We start from the raw sequence: 20,621 nt of genomic DNA, 5'->3' as shown, positions 1-20,621 counted from the left end.
GCAGAGAATGACAAGATAAAGTGACAAGTGATTAAAGTGACTTGGTATGATAAATAGCAGCAATTGATGTAAACTAGGCTTCACGTTACATGCAAATACTTAGTTTGTGTATATTCTTACATCAACTCTTTTTTTTCTGGCATAAATTTGTCACAGTAAATCTAGAAAAACCTCTTAAATCCAGTCTTAACATATCTGTGTGAAAATCAAGCCTCCAGAGGATGTCCTTGTAACACAGTTTTTTCCCCACCTCTCTTACATCCTTTTTGAGAGTGTGCAAGGAAGGCAGCAGAGAGAGAGAGAGAGAGAGAGAGAGAGAGAGAGCGGACCCACTGAGAGACAGTCTTTAAAATGTGGAGGGCATCTTCACCAAATATAATAACTTTATCTTTGATGTGATGGTATGGTATGGAGGATTGTGTGATTAAATCCGGTGAAGTGCGGTTGTTTTTTCGGAAGGAAGAGTGAAGGAGGGAGTCGGAGATGGAGAGCGTTTCTTGTCAGGTAAGATCATCACTGCTCGATTTTAAACTCAGTCGCGGTATCTCCAGGGGGGAAACTAAATAGCGTTTCCGTCTTAGGCGGTCTTTTTGGGAAACAAAGTGTCTTAAAGTCTTTGTGCAGAGATTTTTTTTTTTTGTTTACAATGGCGACTGATTAACGAGGTCAGAATCAGGCTATTATACACCTTTCCTGCTAGAAAATATCATTAGTTGCAGTCCAAGCTGACAGGTAGAGAGCAAACAGCCTGCAGGGGATTACTTGTAGGTACAGACGGAGAGAAATATGTGTGTGTGTGTGTGTGTGTGTGAAGGGACTGATTCGGCATAGTGTTAGGCTACAGTAGGCTTATGCCACATTTATTCCACAGGAGTAGCCTCATGAATGTTGCTTGAGGTTATCACCTAAATTAATTATCACAAATCTGCCCAATTACTTATTTTTTATCGTTTTTTTTTAAACAAATGTAACCTAACCTAACCTTTTGTAAATGTCCCCATTGTGGGATAAATAAAGGATTATCTTATGTTATCTTATCTTAGATTAAAAAAAAGTTGTCATCTAAAGCAGGAATCCACACATTACACATCTTTGATTAATGAAAAATGAAATGTTTCTTAGGTGGAGTTTTGTGCTGTAGCCTCACTGCTGATTACCAGGTAACATCAGTAGAGTCTTCAAGGTCACCACATATTATTTATTTTTTGTAACAAAACAAACAGATTTTGAGGTCATTTTTGTTGGCTTTTTTTTTTTTTTGATGTCAATAGTAGCAAAAGGGTAGAGTAGGTCCATGTGTGTGTTTTCTCCCATGGTCGTAACATTAAGCTGTAGGCTAATTGCTTTCTGATTCTTGCATCGGACTGGCACAACATGTTTTATCAAAAGGGATTCCAAAATTTTCAACTAAATGCCATGAGGCCTGGAAGGAGGGCTGAACTGGTCGGCTGGGAACTAGTTCACAAGCACTTAGCAGAGACTCTAGGAATTCTGTGGTCCTGGTAGACTGGCGTAGTGTAGCTAATAGTCAAATGGTTTTATTAATCTAGCATAGCCCATTAGAACAGCATATAATGTGTAAATTAATAAAGCTTGAAAAGCGATTTGCCTAGCTAAGCATATAGTAGCTGCTGCTTTTAGCGTAGTATTAGGTGTTCAGCCATGACCTTGCATTTCATTTGCTCATTTTACTCTTGGTAGAAAGGTATTTTTCTTTATAAAAGCCTAACTACTAGTTTAAGAAAATAAATCTACTGATGTTAGATTGTCAGGCAACTCATTGGCAAGTGTGGATTTCAGTGTTTGCTGATTATTCATTTATTTTAAGAATGTCGAGAACTCTGTTTCCGTGCTCGCTGGGAGACATCTAAAGTTGCTGAGATTCAATTTGGAAACATATTTTATTGACTGCTTCCTCCCCAGTCAATAGCAGCTTCTGTTCAGAGTCCTTCTCCACTACAGATCACATATTTGAAGAGTGCTTTCTTTTAGTCCAACTGATTTCAGACTTAAGTGTGACTTAAATTAGCCACTACTGAAAAAGTAATATTCTACTGTTTGTTCTGTTTGTGCTTTAAGAACTGGGACTACAGAAGACAGTTCAAATGATCACTTCTTCAAATGAAGGGGTCTAGTACAGGGTAGAATGAAACCACTGAGCTCGGCTCTTCTTTCGGCTGTATAAAATTTAACTGGCTTGACTTGACTTGGCTTCTGCATAAACAGTTTGTTTGGGAAGCCCTATAAAGATGCTGCTCTTGGCTTCAGTTGCTGCAGCAGCGTCCCTACACGCTGCATGCCAGGTTTAGTAGGGCTTTGTAAATACCACAAGTAATGACAAGAATGTTGACAACTTCACTACTGTGTGTCAGTAATCCTCATCTCTGTCTTCAGTTGCCTGCTAAAAGAGCAAATGTCTACAGCTCATTTTCTGGCACTTGTTAGCTGAGTGTGCAGAACATGTGTCACCCCCCCTTTTAGACGGGGTGATCGTTTTCTTGGTGTGATGAAGCCGTATTAAGCTGAATCCTAAAATGTACCACTTGGCTGTTCTTAGATTTCACGATTAACATTAGCTCCCAGAATCATACCGTCACCAGTCCATCGTGTTGTAACTGGTAAGCATAGCAATGAGGCTTTTTTGCAGTGATAATCTGACAGATGTAGCTGGTGTTGAATGAGTCACTGACTTGAAATGCAGCGCGATGGTGCTCTCTCACCACCGTGCTCACTTTGTCACAGGAGCCTTTGACATTCCTCGTCTGGATTCCTTAAAGGTTTTTCATGAGAGTTCAGAAAATCCTGTTACATCTATTCATTTTTGTTCTTACAGAGCTGAGTGGTGTTAATGCTGCTGTGTTTCATTCTGCAGACTTTGATCGCCTCCCCATATACCATATATCATTTTCTAATTCTATCTAAATTAAATAAAGACGATGCGGAACGTGATAGATTATTAATGGCCATTTTCAAAGGGAAACTCCGAGTAGAAAGATACGGCCAGCAGAAGCACCTGAGCAGCAGAGAGGCTGTCTGTGTAGACATCACAGGTGTGCAAACACAAAGCTGTCCAGGGGGGGTTCATCAAAAGGTAAAGGTAGTCAGTGTGAGTCCCAGTCCTGAAACTGCTTCAGGTGTAGCACTGCCCTGTGACTGAACCTTGACCCCAGGTAATCCCTCCCCCCTGTCAGCGGTAGAAAACGCTCCCGGCCATCGGTTCTTCCCCTCTCTTGGTCTTATCTCTCGCTGCTCTCCTGTGCATGTCCCGACATGCAGACAAACACGGAGAAGGGGGAGGAGACAAAAAAACAAAACAAGAAAAACCTGAGAGCATGCGAGACTGAGAGAGAGCCAGAGGGCGAGAGAGAAAGAGAGAGCGAGAGAGAAGGAAGTGTGAGGCAAGAAAGAGCGTGAGAAAGGAATGGGGAATTTTTATGACAGAGCTCCAGTTTGGGATCCATGCTTTTAAAATCTGAAGAGAAACAGAAACTGAGAGGAGAGAAGACGCTAGCTGTAATTGGGAGACAGAGGATGACTGAGTCAGGGGAAAGGTGAGATAGTGACATTAAATCTGTGAGAAGCATGCTGTCAGTTCCTCTCTTGACTCTTTCTTTTCCCTCTTCAGATTTCTGACTGAGCAGCTCCTCGATCTGAAGGGGAAGAATGACAGGCGGTGGTAACCATGGATCCTCTTGTTTGCTTTGCTGCTACAAACCAGAGAAACTAAAAGATGAAGACAAGCCCAAATTAGGAAATGAAGAGGGGATCTATTAGCTTATTAACCTTTTTTTGACTCCTCTTCCTGCAAAAAAAAAAAAAAAGAAGACCTGCAGGGGAAGGGAAGCCACTGATAATGATTGCCTGATGCAACACTTCCAGAAACTGAAAACGCGAGGAAACAGCTGTCACGAGCAGAGGTTGTCACAAGCTGCAGCTAAAATTAAAAGTCGGGGGTAGAAAAAAATTACAGGAGGAGCATGGGACATGAAGTTCAGAGCAGTGAGTTGACATCCAGGAACAAATGAGCAGCGGTGGATTTGGCAGCAGCTGCAGCTTGCTCCAGGGCCGGCGTTTCTACTGCCGGGAATGGGCCCTGGACAAGCTGTGGCGCTGCCTGGAAAACCGCTCTGTGCCGGGACAACCGGCAGGGCTGTTGGTGACAGGGGGTCCAGGTGCAGGGAAGACTGCCCTGTGCACCGAGGTGGTGTGGCCCACCTCGAAAGCAGGAGTGGAAGTCGGACTGGCATCGCGCTGCCTGGCCTCCCACTTCTGCCAGAGGGAGGACCAGAGGAGCATGGTGCTGTGGAGGTTTGTCTTGGGCCTGGTGGAGCAGCTGAGGGCCTCGTCTGTCCTTCCTCCTGGGTATAAAGAGATCCTGAACAGCCCGTCTGTATCCTCTACTCTGGAGCCACTCACCTGTCAGAAGGACCCAGACAACACCTTCAAGAGGTTGGTGTAACATTTTATTAAAGTTTACTTTAAAAATTCTTAAAGCTAGCGTCCATCTGCTTTTTGTTTTGACATTCTGGCATTCATACTTGATCCGCTGTGGGCTGATGTCGAGGGAGATTCTAAGGTTGCCAAAGTCGAGGTGAAAGGAAAGTAATGTAACAAGCATGAAACCCATCCAGGAGCTCTGCATGTGTCTGCATGTTCAACAGTGGGGCTCGTTCACAGCTCAACACAGTCAGATGGCGATACTGTTAATACAAGCGAGAACAGATAAACTCAGGTCCACTCAGCATGTGTCAGCGAGTGTTTGACACAATCAGCAGGAAGTATAAATAGGTGAAACCTGTGAAACAAGTTCGTCTTCACGGTTTTGGAAGTATTCAGTTTAAACAGGAGAGTTCTGCTGACTGTTTACATTTTAGACAAAATCCCCCATTGTTCATTGTTAAGCTGACAAATTACCATGAAAACTCAAGGAGGCATTACTGACCCATGTTATCTTTTGAAAAATGAATTCAAAAGATATTGCCCATTGCTCCTCATGCTTCACAACATGAATATAGGCTATAGAGACAAACTGCTTAACCCCACACGATGAGGAATTATCTAACCTATCAAAGATCAAAAGTGGTCTTTACAGACTCTTTTTATTGGCACGTTTTTCAGCTCTAGATTTAAGTTAAGAAAGTTAAGAAACAATCAAGAAAAATTGTTTCAAGGTCCGAGGCCGAGACATACCCGAGACCGGAGTGCTCAGAGGCAGAGACAAGACCGAGACATTCGGGGATCGAGACCGATTCAAGACCAGTATCAAGGCAGGGCGAGACCGAGGAAAGACCACAAATATCAATGAAAAATCATCATCTTGTGTGCAGCAGTCATATCACTCACTTAAAACGTAACACTGAGAAGGTTGCAGACGTAACCGTGGGGTAAAAATCTAATTATGAATGAATTAAAGTTAATTGATCTTTTAGAAAGGGCAGTTTTCCTTCGAATCAAAGCAATGACGTGTAGAAAAGGCCTATCAGTGTTGGTCTGCAGAGTCCGCCCAGTTCGAGACGAGACCTTCAAAAAGTGGTCTTGAGACCAAGACCGATTTCAAGTACTACACGTTAGTTTGCTGAAATGTTAAAAGCACCTCATGATAAAATGTAACATTCATGGAATCTTCAGTCGCGTGATATTTCATGGATAAATCCCCTTAAGACGGGGCCAAGCTGCCTCCACACATTCAGAGATAACTGCTTGTTTGCATCATCAGCTGCAATGTCAATCAATCAATCATTATTTCTATCGCGCCGATTCATAACAAGTGTTATCTCGAGACGCTTTACCAAAGAGCATATGGGATAATAAGCAGGCAGGTTTTCTCATTTGTATAATGTCTGCAACACTTGGGTGCTTTAGATGTTTAAATAACATCTAAAGCACCCAAGTTTGCCTCAAAAAGAAATGATGGAGTGTCAAACAGCCAGCCGCTGTCACTTATGTGCTGGGAAAAAGATCCATAAAAGCTTTTTGCCCGCACATATTTTTCACTAAATAGAGGCCATTCTCTGCAGGTGTTTGTACTGTCAACTCACAAAGAGAGTCTCGAAGCTTGTAAAATGTAAGACCATGTCTGAAGCGAAGAGAGGCCACAGCAGTCACAGGAAAACGCCGACATCAGCTATTCTTCCTCGTCTTATATTTATTTCTCCTCTCGTAATGCCGGCCATTCACAGCGCACACAATGGGCCTCCAGTGCGAATGAATGCTACAGTGTTATTTACGACACAACATCCTTTCAGACCAGGGGGAGAAAAAAAAAGAACAAAGAGGTGAAAAATGCCTCCAGTACCCCAGTGACCATTTCTGCACCAGTCAGCGAGGTCGTACTCCTCTCTACAATCGTATGCACTCTCTCCTGGTGTGTTTACTCTTCGATGAGCCAGAGCTCTTTTACACTCCTCTTGTGTTTGCTCTCCTCTGGTGTGAAGTACCGAGCTGGATTCCACATTCCCCTCTGGCTGGCTCTCATCCAGCCGCTGTTTGTGTTTGGAGCTCTTGTGAGAGAAAGTGGCTGCGGGCGGACTACGTCAGCCTTAACCAAACTGATGAAACACAGGCTTCAACTGGCAGTGAAAGGGAACACATGAGACGTATGCCCTACACAGGCTGGTAGCTGTCTGTAGTCAGCACATCATTAACTGTTCTTGAACTTTTTATGTGGAGTGGCTCCCACTGCCTGAAACCTCCCAAAGGTTAGATGTAGGGTTCAAAAAGTTGGGTAGTGCTGGTGGATTTCAATCAAAGAAGCAGAAACAACTTGATGCGTCATTGTTTAACTTGTAGGCTGGGTTCACCAATCAAGTTCAGCTCACTTGTCCTTACCACAAGGAAAATTATCCGTTGTTGCCTGTGTGTTCTGACTACCTTTACCTTTCATGTTCAAACTAGCTGATTTCAACATGCCAAAAGTACCAAGCCAATCATAGCAGTCATAAGACTTCAGACAAGAGGGTTTCATTGAGCAGAAGTCACCTGTTGGACAAACTGATATGTTTTTATGGTCAAAGAAAGAAAATGTCATCTGTGTGGCAGTCTGCCTCTAAGAAAGATCAGCAGCATGCAGTTTGTAAGACAGTGACATTTCAAGAGGAGGGACGAGAACAACAGTTTAAATGCATATCATATCTCATGGCTCATCTGAAAGCGGACACGACAAGAATGCCAAAGACATCCGGATCAACCTTTTTTGATACTAGTACAGTTTAAAAATATACTTATTATTTGTGGAAAAAAACACTGATTGCTGCCAATCCCAGCTTTGACTATCCTTACACTCTTGGCTAGTATGGTTTTTTGTATCGTCATACCCTACCATAAACTGCATGAAACCAGTTTAATTTTTGTGGGAAAATTGGTTATGCATCCGTTTCAATGCCTTGACTGGCAAATTTGCAGATACACTATTTTAGAGGGTACCAGAGGCTGATACTAGATACTTTCACTCCATTGGGTCATTTCTAAGTCCAATGTTCTCAAACATTATGAATATTTTGGAGTAGTATTTTATCTAATCTTTATATTTTAGATTAGAATGGATAGGAAAGGTGTATGACATGCATCAAATGGTTGCAGGACTCTGCCTCTGTATATGGTGGGCCTGCTCTAACGATGGAGATAAACCAGAATTTCTTCTAAAACATCATTACTGATTGGTTGGTGTTAAGTTTGGCCAATGTTGTTGGGCATGGGATGGTGGTGATGTCAGCAGTGCAAATACATTTTAGCTGATTCTTAGCGGAATATTTGTACAAAAAGCAATGCAACAGGAGCATGACAGGCTTAAAACTTTGAAAACCAAGTCTAGAATCGACCGTAAACTGACTGTGTGGAAGCAGAGGAGGATAGTGTGAGACAAAGCAGCCTCCATGAAGTCTGTTGGCTGTTTACTCCAGTAATGACTGTCAGTGAAGTCGGCAAAACCTCGTTTAGACCACAGGCATGGTTTAATGGCATGGTCAATGACTGTTAGCCACCAGCAATGGTCACAAGCATTTGTCAAGTGTCCAAACCCTAGTTAGGGCTTCCTCCATAACATAGAGGAAGTTTTCCTGTTGCATGTAGAATGGTAAAAATCCATTCTGCCACTGCAGAAATATCAACATGTTAAGTCAAGAAAACGGTTTTGCTCACAAAACAAAATGTGGGCGTAGATGCCAATGAGTTAAACATGAGTAAACTTTAAGCTGTAGGTGGGTGGGTGATTTTAGCATACTGACCCAGGGACACATACATTGATCACTTGGCATTAGTAAAACATTGCTGAGGACATGGAAACCTTTGAAAGGTCTCCGTGATAGGTCATATAAAGAGGACGTTGATCTGGCAGGCATTGGACTTTAGGCTGACCGCTCCATGTTTTATTCAAAGTGATTCAGTTATGTTTGATTCTGATATTGAAGTATCTTGCTGCTGCCTTTTAATATCAGGTGGATAGAGCTCATGCATAAGTTGCTATCTTTTTTGGACTGGGCATTTTGGAAAAGGGTTTCCTTGTCAAGTTGTCTGCCTGACTTTGAACACTTACAAACACAAGTTTTCTAACTGAACTTTGCTTCTTAAGGACAAACAGTAATAAAGCATGTCATTAAAAATTAACTGAGCATGTTTTTTACTAAAATGCATGCAGAAAGAGGAGACATAAAAATAAGAATATTTTAATAAAGATGCATGGAAAGGCAAAAATAACTTAAGTGAAAAACACCAAACTGAATTACTGTAAAGAACCACACACGCATACACTACAGACATGAATACAGGTGAAAAGAGAAAAGTATGGTACACTATCTGTTAAAAGCCTTCAGATAGCTTTTACCAGAGGGAAGGGTCTGAATCTAGGTTCAGTTAGAAATCTATCACCTGAGGGTCAGATTGGATTTCACTTCAGTCTCTGAGCAGGTCTGAAAGTCAGTCAAGTAATTTCAGCATGAAGTTTGTCTCTGAGGGAACATCCTAATTATCAGAGGTTTGAATGTGACATTCTCCCCTCTACAAGTCCATTTAAAGCTCAGGTTCAGAGGTCCCCTTCAGATCTGTGTCCAGCACTGTGTGGGCTGAACGAAGCGGAAAACCTGAATTCATTACACTTCCTCCTCCTCCGCAGAACTGAAAGTATGCCAGTGAGGGAGTGTCACTTTAATCAGATGACTAAAGCACACAGAGGTCTGATAAGCTTATTGTAACTTGAGATGAAGCAGTCACCCGCGGCAGGGTTTAGATCTACCTTTAATTACAGGATGTGCTTGGTGATAAAAGTCAGCTGGGAGATAACGTTTTATAAGCTGATTCACACTCATTAAGGATTGGTCTGTAAATGTTCCCCTTGTGAAAAAGAAACTAAAATTGATTGGGACATGTCTGACCAAAGAACATTTTAAAAGCCCTTCCACACAATCCTGAAATTTCTTGAAAATTGTGGAACATTTCAGGACAGGACATTTCTAGAAACTTTCAGGACAGCCCCTGAAATCTTCCCAAGTTGCTCCCCTACATGGCGCTTACCGTCAGTATGTTTACATGCAATTAGACAACATTGATTAATTGTGTTCTGACTAAAACTGGACTATTATAATGCATGTAAACATGTTAGTCCGACTGAAATTTCTCAAAGCCGGACTAACACTCAAAGATAATTGTGATTGATTTACTCTTGCATGTATACGCCTCAATCAGACCTAAACATGCCTAGACTTTCTATGCATGCTCCAAGTTCCCATGTCGGCCTTTGTCCCAGGAGTCAAACAGCCTAAATATGTGTGTTGTGTGCCTTCAGATTTCACCATATAAGCTAGAGAGATAGCGTGCATTGCGTTTGTACCAAAAGCAAAGCATTGAGTATGTACAAAATGCACAGAGATGTAGAGTTATCCATGCTTCTACGGTTCGACGGGCAACCAATTTGCTGTTTGCCAACTCCTTAAAAGGTCAACTGGAAGGGGGTCCAATAGTTACTAGCTGAAATTGGGCATATCGCCACCTACTGTAGTGGAGTGGGAAATTCTTCCAACAAAAGCCGGAATAGTGGGAGTGAAATTGTCACACAGCTCACCACAAAACTTCTCGCTAATTTTCAGGACTTCTGTGCTTTCCTGTATTGTCATATATTTACACAGCTTTTAGTAATCAAAACAAATCTAAGAGAATTAATAATATAAAGCCATAAAAAAAAACTAAAATCCCAAAGGTTTGTTATGTTTGTAATTATGAATTGATCAGCAATCACTGGCTGTCTGCTTGAGATTCGGGAACCCTCCCTATCACAACATTTTTAAACATTGTATTGATTAAATGGTAAAAAATTATATGGTTAAGTAATGCACCCACTAATTGATGCCACAGCCGTTTTTTATCGTCATATGCGTGAAAGGCTGCCTCCACTAACATCATTAGAGTTCAAGCTGTTTTTTAATTAATGACATGAAACCTTGATGGTAATAGAGGGAAACACGCCATGATGCCTCTTCCCTGTTCAGACTGCTGTCTATAAATGAATCATGAGGTGAGATGTGTTCCTGACTTACCACCTTCAACTCATTTGCATATTTTAACCAATCAATGATGCAGCTACTGCTAACTGGTGAGAGTTGTAAGAAATCATATATTATTTGTTAATTGAAGTTGTTTTTCATGATGTTAATATTCGCGGTTTCCCGGCAGAAGCTCAAACAAGGCAGATCTGTTGGACGCATCACAGATGACTTATTTTTGTAATGTAAAAATATTCACTGACAAAATGCGTATGTGAATCCAGATTGTGATATCACATTATTGAAGCTAACACGTTCACTTGTTTTGACTTGCCAAGCTTCTGTATCAGCCAGTCTGAAATGAAATGTTCCTTGGCGGCTCTGTTTACAGGTTGGATGACCTCTCCTCAATGTTTGATCAACACTTGTGTAGCTGCTTCCTTCCTGGCAGCAACTGATTTTGCTTTTAAAGGATTGGAAATGTTGCTTGTTTTGCTATTCTTTGGCATCAGGAACATTATTCAGAGTAGCTGATAGACTGTTGGTGATTTGAGAATGAAAAGCTGTATTTCCTCTTCATTCTGTATTTATTTTTTTTACAGAGAGTTAAGGTTTTAAGGTCTTCTTCTTCTTATGGGTTCAAAGGACACCTGCTTGGTGACTAAAGGTGACTGGTGCTTCTGATCACTCTTAAACATACACATTACAAGTAATAACAGCACACACACAAACACACACCCTGTGTTTATTGGAGGGTAATTGAGTTAGGTTCAGCGACTGTGTGACCCATTCATTGCACTCTGCTGTCACAGGTTAACCACTGTTTGTCACCTTCAGAACAAGTTTCTACAATCCCTACTTCAGTAGACTTCAAAAATCAAAACAGACCTCAGTGTTTCTCCTCAGGTTTACAGCTTTGGGGGGGGGAGGGGGGGGGGGGGGCACACGCCGACACACTGACACAAACAGAAACACTTGAAGGAATCTTGGTGTTCATGCGTTACTTTTAATGACAGCTGTCCTGTTCTATTGGAAAGGTATCCACTATCCCATCTCTACAATAAAGGCACAAAAAGCCCAAAAATAGATCTACTTGACCTTCAAGGGGGGCGGGGGGGGGGGGGGGGGGTACTTCTATAATGGTAGGGGAAAACACTGGACCTTGTAAGAAAGGTGGAAAACCAATTTTTGGCCCAATGGTTAAGGTTGAATAGAAAAGACACGAGGAGTCATCCTCTGGGGAACATGAATGACTTTGGGGCACTTATAAGAAATCAATCTTATAAGTTTTGAGATGTTTAATTGTTGAGCCCACTGCTAGACCACCGCTGTACTGTAGCACTGCTGCAAGCACGGCCAAAATACACTGGTAACCATAAAACCGTTGTTTGTGAAATGTTACAGCAACCCTCTAAAATGAAATACATTTGAATAGCAGTACTTGTAATTACTTTAACAGTTAACTAATACTTAAATATCGAATACTTAAAATTGACTATATGACATTTAAAGTTGTCATCAGTTGTGAAACATATTATCACCTTGGTTAAACACATCTCCCGCTGCTTAGCTCTGTTAACACAGGGAGTACATGGGTGTCTATAATAACTATAACTACACAGCTTCTGTATAACTATTATGTGTTATGTGTTTGAAAACAGAGGTATTTTTTTTTTGACATATTTTTACTGCAGCAAAAATCTTTACTCCATTTGAGTGCAGAATGTTTTCCCCATGGATAAACTTGCCTCAGGTCTTAGGTCAAGATTCAGGAATAAGAGCATGCAGCTACAGCTGGGTTCTGAAACCATTTCACTCTGTGCGGCTAAGATGAGTTCAGGTGAATATTCAGTCGTTACTCTTTTCTTTATTATGCATGATATTCGCACTTTTCTCTTCTAGTTGTATTGTTTTTAATGATTAATATTTTGTGAACCTTTTTAGGTTAAATTTGAATTGAGGAATTAAGCTGAGGTTTAATGTGATACTATATGTATCCTTGATGTTTTGGTCAGAGAGGGTAAAGGGTTTTAGAGAATCAAAGCTCAGGCATGTTACCGTGAGGGGTTGTAAAGCTCAGGAAGGACTTCAAAGGAGGGATGTGCAAGTGTGCTTGGGTAAGTAAGGATTGTGTGTGTGTGTGTTTATCTTCTGTGTACACACACCTACCTGTGCGTGCGTGTGTGTGAGCGTGCCCCAGGGTGGAGCAGGAAATGTCAGAAGTTCCATTAAAGTGAGTCACCTTCAGATCACAGCAGGGAGGCTGCTGACTGTGCTCTGTGAAGGACAGTTCAACTTTAGAGTTTTACCTGGCTTAGCACTGTTGTGCCAAACACACTAAAGGGTACAAGATTTGCCATTTGTGTACAATAATTCATAAGCATGTCTTTATTACAAATGGTAAAGATTTGAGGTAAGCATTAATATGACAGTTTCCTGAGTAAAAAGTGTCAGATTTCAGAAATACTGAGCCATGTTGGTTTGACTGCAGAGAGATCCAAAGTTATGGAAACACGCTTAGCTAAACTAGCCCCTGTAACTCATTCTGCATTTCTTTCACAAGAATATTCCTCGGGGTAACCTTTCATAATTAAGGGATATTACCTTCTACTGCCGGAGGAAACTGCAACCTAAATATTGTCAAAAACACAAATATTGAAGTTTTTCAAAAAAATACTTATCATCCCAAAGACTACATGAAAAGTTACAAATATCAGTGTTGTTTTTGGATGTGTTTTCTTGAATCTGGAACAGGAGTCTGGGACATGGATATTCTTGTGTGGTCTCTCTTTAAGCCTGATTAACTGTTTTGAAAACGTTTTACAATGAGAAATTTAAATCTCAGTCTGGTTGGAATTCCTTTAGAGTCGATATATAAAGTTGTTTATTTCATAACATTTTTGAATCGTGTTTTTTTTTTTTTACAACATGAGAGGTATGGTAGAACTGTTTATAAAGTTAATGTTGTGGAAAACACAAAACATTTCCGTGTTGTAAGTGTAATTGCCTCAAGTCATGGGAAAATAGCTTTCTGCATAGTGATGGAGTGATTACTTTCAGAGTCATTGACTTGATTTGAAACGGTTGACTGGCTTTGTTCTGTATCTGCTGTGGAAATGCACTGCGGGCAATTTAAAAGAAAAAAAAGCTCACACAGTTTGTGTTACTTTGAGCTTTCTCATCTGCCCTCAACTGCATTTTATAGATGTCTGGAATTTGATCTTTATCTTTTCATGTCTGCCTTTTTTCACCCTTAGAGCAGTGTTGGGACCCCTGCTGGATCTTTCTCCTCCTGCCCAGACTCTAATGATGGTGGTGGACTCCATTGATGTAGCATTTGAGGCAGGCATTGGAGGTGGGAAGAGCGGCTCCATCGCAGAGCTCCTGGCTGCAAATCAACACCTGCTGCCTGAGTGGCTCCTGCTGGTCTGCTCTGTCCGTCGTCACAACAAGGCTGTGTGCAAGATGTTTTCAGGTGAGAAAAGATAGCTCATTTTAATGTTATTCTGTATGAGAATGTGTTGTACCAGACAGGAATAAGCTGTGTGAGGTTGATATTGGGCTGTCGTGATCAGGGAATAAATTGACTGACCAGTATTTGTGTCAGCTCATTTAAAACATTTGTTTTCTTATGTTATTGAGATAAGTATTGACCGACATACATATACATTCAACACCCAAGTTCAGGATTTCACATGTAATCTAGCAGTCTGTTTTACATTATTCCCCTAATAATGCTGTCTGCATTTTGGGATAATATCATTCATTCTTAACCTTTGTTAACAGTATTATTGCTGGCTATGTCCCCATCCGTTTTATTAAACAGGCACCCAATGACTGAGTTACTGAAACCTATCTGGTCTGACTTGTGTAATGAGTGAATGTAAATTAAATATATAAAATAATGGTCTTCATAAAATAGACATACAAGTTTTTCTACAGTTTTAGCGAAAAGGATCTTTGACTGTTGTATTGTTAAAAGCTGGTGCGAGGTTGAGTGCTCTGGTTATACGCCCCAGCTTTACTTTAGCAATGAATTATAAATGAAGGAGAGATGTGTTGTGTAATGGAAACTAATGACCAAATTATACAGCACTGAATTTATTTCCTCTTCCAAGATCACAATTGCAGTTCTTTAACCAAGGTCTTCTCCACCATTAGCACTTTTACAAAACAATATATTCCAAGGGTAAAAAAGTACTCTATAAATTCTAGAAATCTTTTAAGCTCACACATCAGTACATCCCAGGGATTAAGGTGTTCATAAGGCCATCTGTTTTTCTTTTCTGTTTTTAATGTTGTTAGAGTATGTATCATATGGTGATAATCACTGGAAGAGACAGAGAGAGATTAACCCAAAAACACAAAATTGTAAAAACCGTATTGGGGTTAAAAAATGTGCTACTTTTTTCTGTGTTGCAGGTTTTCGTAAACTCTGTCTGGATGATCTGAGGAAGCCACCACCAGTCCATGACGTGCAGCAGTACATCCTCTGCCGGCTTGATGAAGAAGCGGCACTTCGCCGCCAGCTCACCCCTGACACAGCTGACATGCTGAATCTACTTCACATTAAGAGCAGTGGCTGCATGCTCTTCCTTGAGCGTGTGCTTGATGGCGTTGCAGGTGCACTGGTGGGTCTCCGGGAGATCCGGGACATACCTGGGACTCTCAATGGCCTCTATCTTTGGTTGTGCCAGAGACTCTTCCCCCGGGGGCTATTCGTCTATGTCCGGCCTCTCTTCAATATCCTCCTGGCTGCCCCAAGGCCCCTCACACCCCAACAATTATTCTCAGCGGCCTGGACACATGACAACTTGCTCAGCCTTCAGGATTTCCAGAACAAGCTCCGAACCCTCTCTCCTCTCCTGATCGATGGCCCTGGGGGCACCAAAATACTTTTTCATGCTAGTTTTGCTGAGTGGCTGACAGATGTTAAGTATTGCACACAGAAGTACCTGTGTAGCAAAACTGAAGGTCACAGTATGCTTGCCATGGCTCTTACTTTGCAGGGACCCTACCTTGACATTGAGGATACTTGCCAGCTTGCCACACATTTAGTTTGCTCAGGTCACCACAAAGAAAACCCCTCATTATTAGCACTATGGATGATTTGGGCAGGTGTGCCAGTTCTTACTCCTAGCAGCAGTACTACACTCACCACATCCTCAATCCACCCTCCTGTTCTTGTCAGCCAAGAAGTCCTTCAGCTGTTAAAGAGGAGTGGGCTGGTCTCGGCAGCCTTTCTTGTAGATGTGGACCCAAACGTAGAAGAGCATCATATTGATGAAAAGGAAACTAAGTCACAACAGGACTTTGAAAAGGAGGTATCTGTAAAGAAGCTGTTAGACAGTTGGTTGTCTGTAAACCATGCTGGTACCACTGATGGACGAACCTTACTTGCCAGTGCAGCCCATGAGGGTTCTGAAAACATAACTGAACTTCTCATCGCACACGGATCTAATCCAATGGACAGTGATGTTCATGGTCAAACGGCACTGACATTGGCTTCCAGGCAGGGTCACGTCAAAGTTTTGTCTGTGCTACTCGAGTGGGCAAAGAGCCAGGAACATGAAACAGCAATGCAGATGATGGAACATGTGGACAATGAAGGCTGGACAGCACTGCGTTCTGCTGCTTGGGGAGGACACAGCGAGGCTGTCCGACTTCTTCTGGATGCTGGAGCAGTAGTGGATGGATGTGATAACGAGGGCAGGACTGCTCTTAGAGCTGCTGCATGGGGTGGTCATGAACAAATTGTTCTTACCCTGCTGGACTTTGGGGCAAAGGTTGACAGAGTTGACAGCAAAGGCCGGACACCTCTCATTGCTGCTGCCTATATGGGACATCATGAAGCTGTGGAGATTTTGCTGGACCACAATGCAGATGTTGATTTAGCTGATGGAGATGGACGAACTGCTCTGTCAGTCACTGCCCTCTGTGTCCCTACAGCAGCAGGGGTTAAAGGTTATGGCGAGGTGGCAAGTTTGTTGCTGGAGCGTGGAGCAGACCCTGGCCACAGAGACCATGATGGAATGACACCGTTGCTTCTTGCAGCTTATGAGGGCAATGACGACGTAGTTGAGCTTCTGCTAGAAGCTGGAGCTGATGTAGATGAGACAGCTGGACCTGATGGCAATGTCCCCGCTGCGGCTGCTGTTACTCCCCTGTTGGCAGCTGCAGCAATGGGGCACATGAAGACAGTATCAAGGCTGCTTTTCTGGGGAGCAGCTGTTGATGCCATTGATTGTGAAGGCAGGACAGCACTCTGCCTGGCAGCAGCAAGAGGCAGCGTTGAGGTTGTTCGCTCCTTGCTGGACCGAGGACTGGATGAGAACCACAAAGATGACCTTGGTTGGACTCCACTTCATGCTGCTGCCTGTGAAGGCCATCGAACTGTGTGTGCTGCGTTGACTGAACGAGGAAGCATGGCACGGGTTGGAGAGATGGACATTGAAGGACGCACCCCTCTTATACTTGCTGCTCAGGAAGGTCACTGGAGCACTGTTAGGCTGTTGTTGGATAGACGTTCTCCCATTGACCACAGGGCGTATGATGGACATTCTGCCTTGAGTGCTGCCCTCTTGGAGGGCCATTCTGAAGTTGCAGACCTGCTTATGAGGCGAGGGGCTGATACTGATGTCCGGGACGCAGAGGGAAGGCCTCTGCTTTACCTCCTGGTGTTAGAGGGTCGCCTTGAAATGGCTACACTCCTCATAGAGAAAGGTGGGGTGCCCCTGGAGTCCAAAGACCCTGAAGGTCGTACAGCACTCCATGTGGCTTCATGGCAGGGATCTGTGGAGATGGTAGACTTACTTTTAAGGCATGGGGCAAACCCTAATGCACAGGATACAGAGGGAAGGCCACCAATTCACTCAGTGGCTTGGACAGGACATGTAGAAGTAGGGCGCCGTCTCCTGGAAGCCAATGGTGTCATTATAGACCTTTCTTGCCACCAGAAAGCAACAGCTTTGAGCATCGCTGCCCAGGAGGGACATGCTAACATTGTTGCAATGCTTCTGGAAAGAGGAGCAAACCCTGATCACATGGATAAATATGCCCGTAGTCCAATCAAAGTGGCTGGGAAACATGGTCACTTTAACATTGTCAGGCTTCTTGAGAGCTATGGAGCCAAGCATTATGTGGGCCTGTTTACCACAAGCACTTTTTCGCCTATAAAACCGAACAGGAACTACTCCTCAGGCATCTCAAATAGTACAGGTGGTGAAGTCACCACCACTACCTCCTCTTCTTCAATATCTTCTCCCGGCTCCACTGCTGAACGATTCCACTCCATGCAGAGCTCACAAACCTCATCTACTTGCCACTCACTGGCCACAGTTCAGACAGTACCAGCTGACAGTCTCAGCTTTATTCAACAGATCCAACAGCACTCACTTCCTCGCAGTCGTAGCCGTCCCTCAACCCTCCCCCCACCTGGGAGCTCAAGCATTGGCAGCCTCCATGGAAGCAGCCAGAGGCATCCTAAAGGCAGCTCTCCCACTGTTTGCACAGTCACTGCCATGGTGCATAACTACGAACTGCCTCAGAAAGGTTTGTCATCTGGACTTGAATATCACGAAAAAATGTACAAACAAAACTCACACCTTATGAAAGGTGAAAGGACTACGTACACTGGTGGTAAATGGCAATCAGTCATGACCTCCCTCGGGATAATGCCAGGGCAAGACAACCCTGGAGTAGGTGCTAAAGGCCGAGAGAGTCCTCCTCTGGGCTACCCATATAGGCTTCAGAGCCCATTTCAAGGGAAAGCTTGGGATTCTGTACCCCAAAAGAACATTTTGTCACCTAATTGCTACAGTTTTACCCCAGTCTCACCCTGTAGTGCCTTGCCAGAAGATGTTATGGTCGCAATGACAACTGCTGATCCACAGCTTAATCTGAAACAGGCCATTAAACTGCAGTTTGAGGGTCCCACCAGTGCAGCCTTATACAAGAGAGAGACTCCTCTGTGACTGCCTGTTTTACTTTGTATGAGTTTTTGGGTTAGTGCTGATACAATTTGGTTTTACAATTCATACACAGTCACTAAGAGATATCAATTTAAATATTTCAGCAATATTCTGAATACTTTCTAGTTCCACTTTCAATGTAAGGACTTTTGTAGTATTTTAAATTAATATTGTTGGAAATTGACATTAATCACTCAGGATTGAAAATTGACAGATAAATTGTGGATGGAAATATTCCATTTACGCAGGCTTAGTTAAAGGTAATTTCTGGTATCAAAAAAAACAATCGTAGTCTCTGAAGGAATTCATTTATAGCATTCACAGAAATGTTTCATTAAAATAGGAGTATATGTAAAATAGGAAATGTTTGCAGTTCTAGGAGTTCTCACAAGGTTTCAGTGGCTTTCTGGATGCAGATGTGAGACAAAGTCATCTGTTTCTTAACCACAAGCGTCAGAAACTTGCAGAGGAAGTAGGAACTGAATGACATCAAAGCTTACATTCCTGCCTTTCCGTTTTGTTTGTTACTGTATGTAGCGCTCTGACAAATGTGTGCTTTTTCATTTAAAGTATAAATAACTGTGAACTCAGATTGTATTTTCCCCTCTGTTGAGGTCTTTATTAGCTCTACATTGAAAACACTGCCTATGATAGAACACCAGTTTCTAGGTTTAGATATGTTGTTTTCTGCTGGTAAAGATCCCCAAACATCCTTTGTTTAGGAGCTCAAAGCTTGTGTCCTTGGCCTTTATTGAAGCCTTGTATTTACCATAAACTGACCTACATCCTCCAGAGGCCTGTTGCTGAAAACCAAAATCATTTTTGCAGAAATGCAAGCCTTCCAAAGCCTAACCCAGAGCAGTTTTTATGATACAAACTACAAAAGACAGCCAAGTTAACTGAATCAAGTTGGCTCCCTGCAGCATGCCTGTGAGCAAACAGGAAGGAAAGGAAAAGTTGGACCATGAAAAACTGAGGGTTGATGTAGGAGGGTTGTTGATGTGTATGTGATCAAAATGCATTTCTAGTTATTTTTCATTGAATTAATATTTAAATATGTTCATTCATTAAAATGGCAAACAATGCCATACAACTATCTGCCTCTGCTGTGTCTTCTTATTTGTGAAAGTGTTTAAATGATTCATGTGCTGCTCTCTACCAAAAAATGTCATGGATATCTTTTGATCTGAAGCATCACACAGAGATAAAAAGGCTGGCAGCAGGCTGATGGTGGCCAAATGGGATTACAAAACAAGTGCTTACAGATATTTTTAAAACTGAAGGAAAGAAAGGACGACTCAGCAGCCAGATCCTACTAAAATTATCTAAATCTTTCTGATGTGCCTTATCTGTTAAACATTTCCTATTCTTGTAGAAAGGGAATTAGACTCCTGAGGTGCATTTAACAGGTACCAGGGTGCTGTATGTCATTTAGAGCTCTTCAGTCTATATTTACACTGACAAACATCTATTGCCTTATAGGCTTTGTTATGTGATGCTTGCGTCGAAGTACATAGAGCCGGTTTTTCTCCCTATTGTGCTGTGAATGTAATTACATTCTCAATCCAGTTTTGCAGTGTAATTGCTGTTCTTTATTTAATGATTTATTTTGAGTACACAGCACAATCCATAGTGTATTGGACTTATGACATGGCCAAATATTTTTATTTTTTTTAGCAGGTTATGTTTTTTTTTTTGCTTACCTTCAACCCTGTGATGACTTATTTTGGTATTTAGTTTAAAAAGTCCCCAGCCTCTCAAGATACAATACACGGTGAAGTGATAGGCGATGTGGTGTGAGACGAGACAAGGCGATACAAGACAAGAAAAAACTGTCTTCTACAGTAAAATGGATAAACGCAATAGAAACAACCTTCCACATGCTTGCAGAGAAACACAATGGCTAATCGAGTTTTTATTGTAATATTCATTGACATTGTAAGAAGATCTAAGAAGCTGTTGTTGGAAAATTCTCTATTTTTTTCTGATAAGGAGTTTGAATTTTAGGATAGAAACCCCCGCAAACAACTTATTTTCCAAGAAGACAGAGGTTTCCATTAAGAAGAACACTATACAGATATTGTCACTGACATCTTTCTGTTCGTGCTGTCGAATACTTCAACACAAATGAGCGTTTACAGTTTTTTTTGTCAGAGCACTTTTGTTGTGATTCATTGAATTC

General features: G+C 42.1%; 1 protein-coding gene across 2 annotated transcripts; it reads left to right on the top strand.

Annotated features, from left to right (window-relative positions):
* The first annotated feature begins 303 nt into the window (after positions 1 to 303).
* ankrd50l (ankyrin repeat domain 50-like) lies at positions 304 to 19,535 on the top strand. 2 transcript variants are annotated; one of them, XM_065962403.1, is made up of 4 exons: positions 304 to 504; positions 3,626 to 4,449; positions 13,727 to 13,944; positions 14,892 to 19,535. In XM_065962403.1, exons 2-4 carry the CDS (start codon positions 4,022 to 4,024, stop codon positions 18,440 to 18,442), a joined length of 4,197 nt encoding a protein of 1,398 aa, XP_065818475.1. In that variant the 5' UTR covers positions 304 to 504; positions 3,626 to 4,021; the 3' UTR covers positions 18,443 to 19,535. The 2 variants fall into 2 exon arrangements, with proteins under 2 accessions (XP_065818475.1, XP_065818474.1); XM_065962402.1 differs by lacking the exon at positions 304 to 504 and adding an exon at positions 3,312 to 3,551.
* The last annotated feature ends 1,086 nt before the right edge of the window (positions 19,536 to 20,621 follow it).

Source organism: Labrus bergylta, chromosome 13 (assembly GCF_963930695.1).
Source record: "Labrus bergylta chromosome 13, fLabBer1.1, whole genome shotgun sequence".
Taxonomy (NCBI): Eukaryota; Metazoa; Chordata; class Actinopteri; order Labriformes; family Labridae; genus Labrus; species Labrus bergylta.
This window is presented reverse-complemented; position numbering and strand designations above follow the sequence as displayed.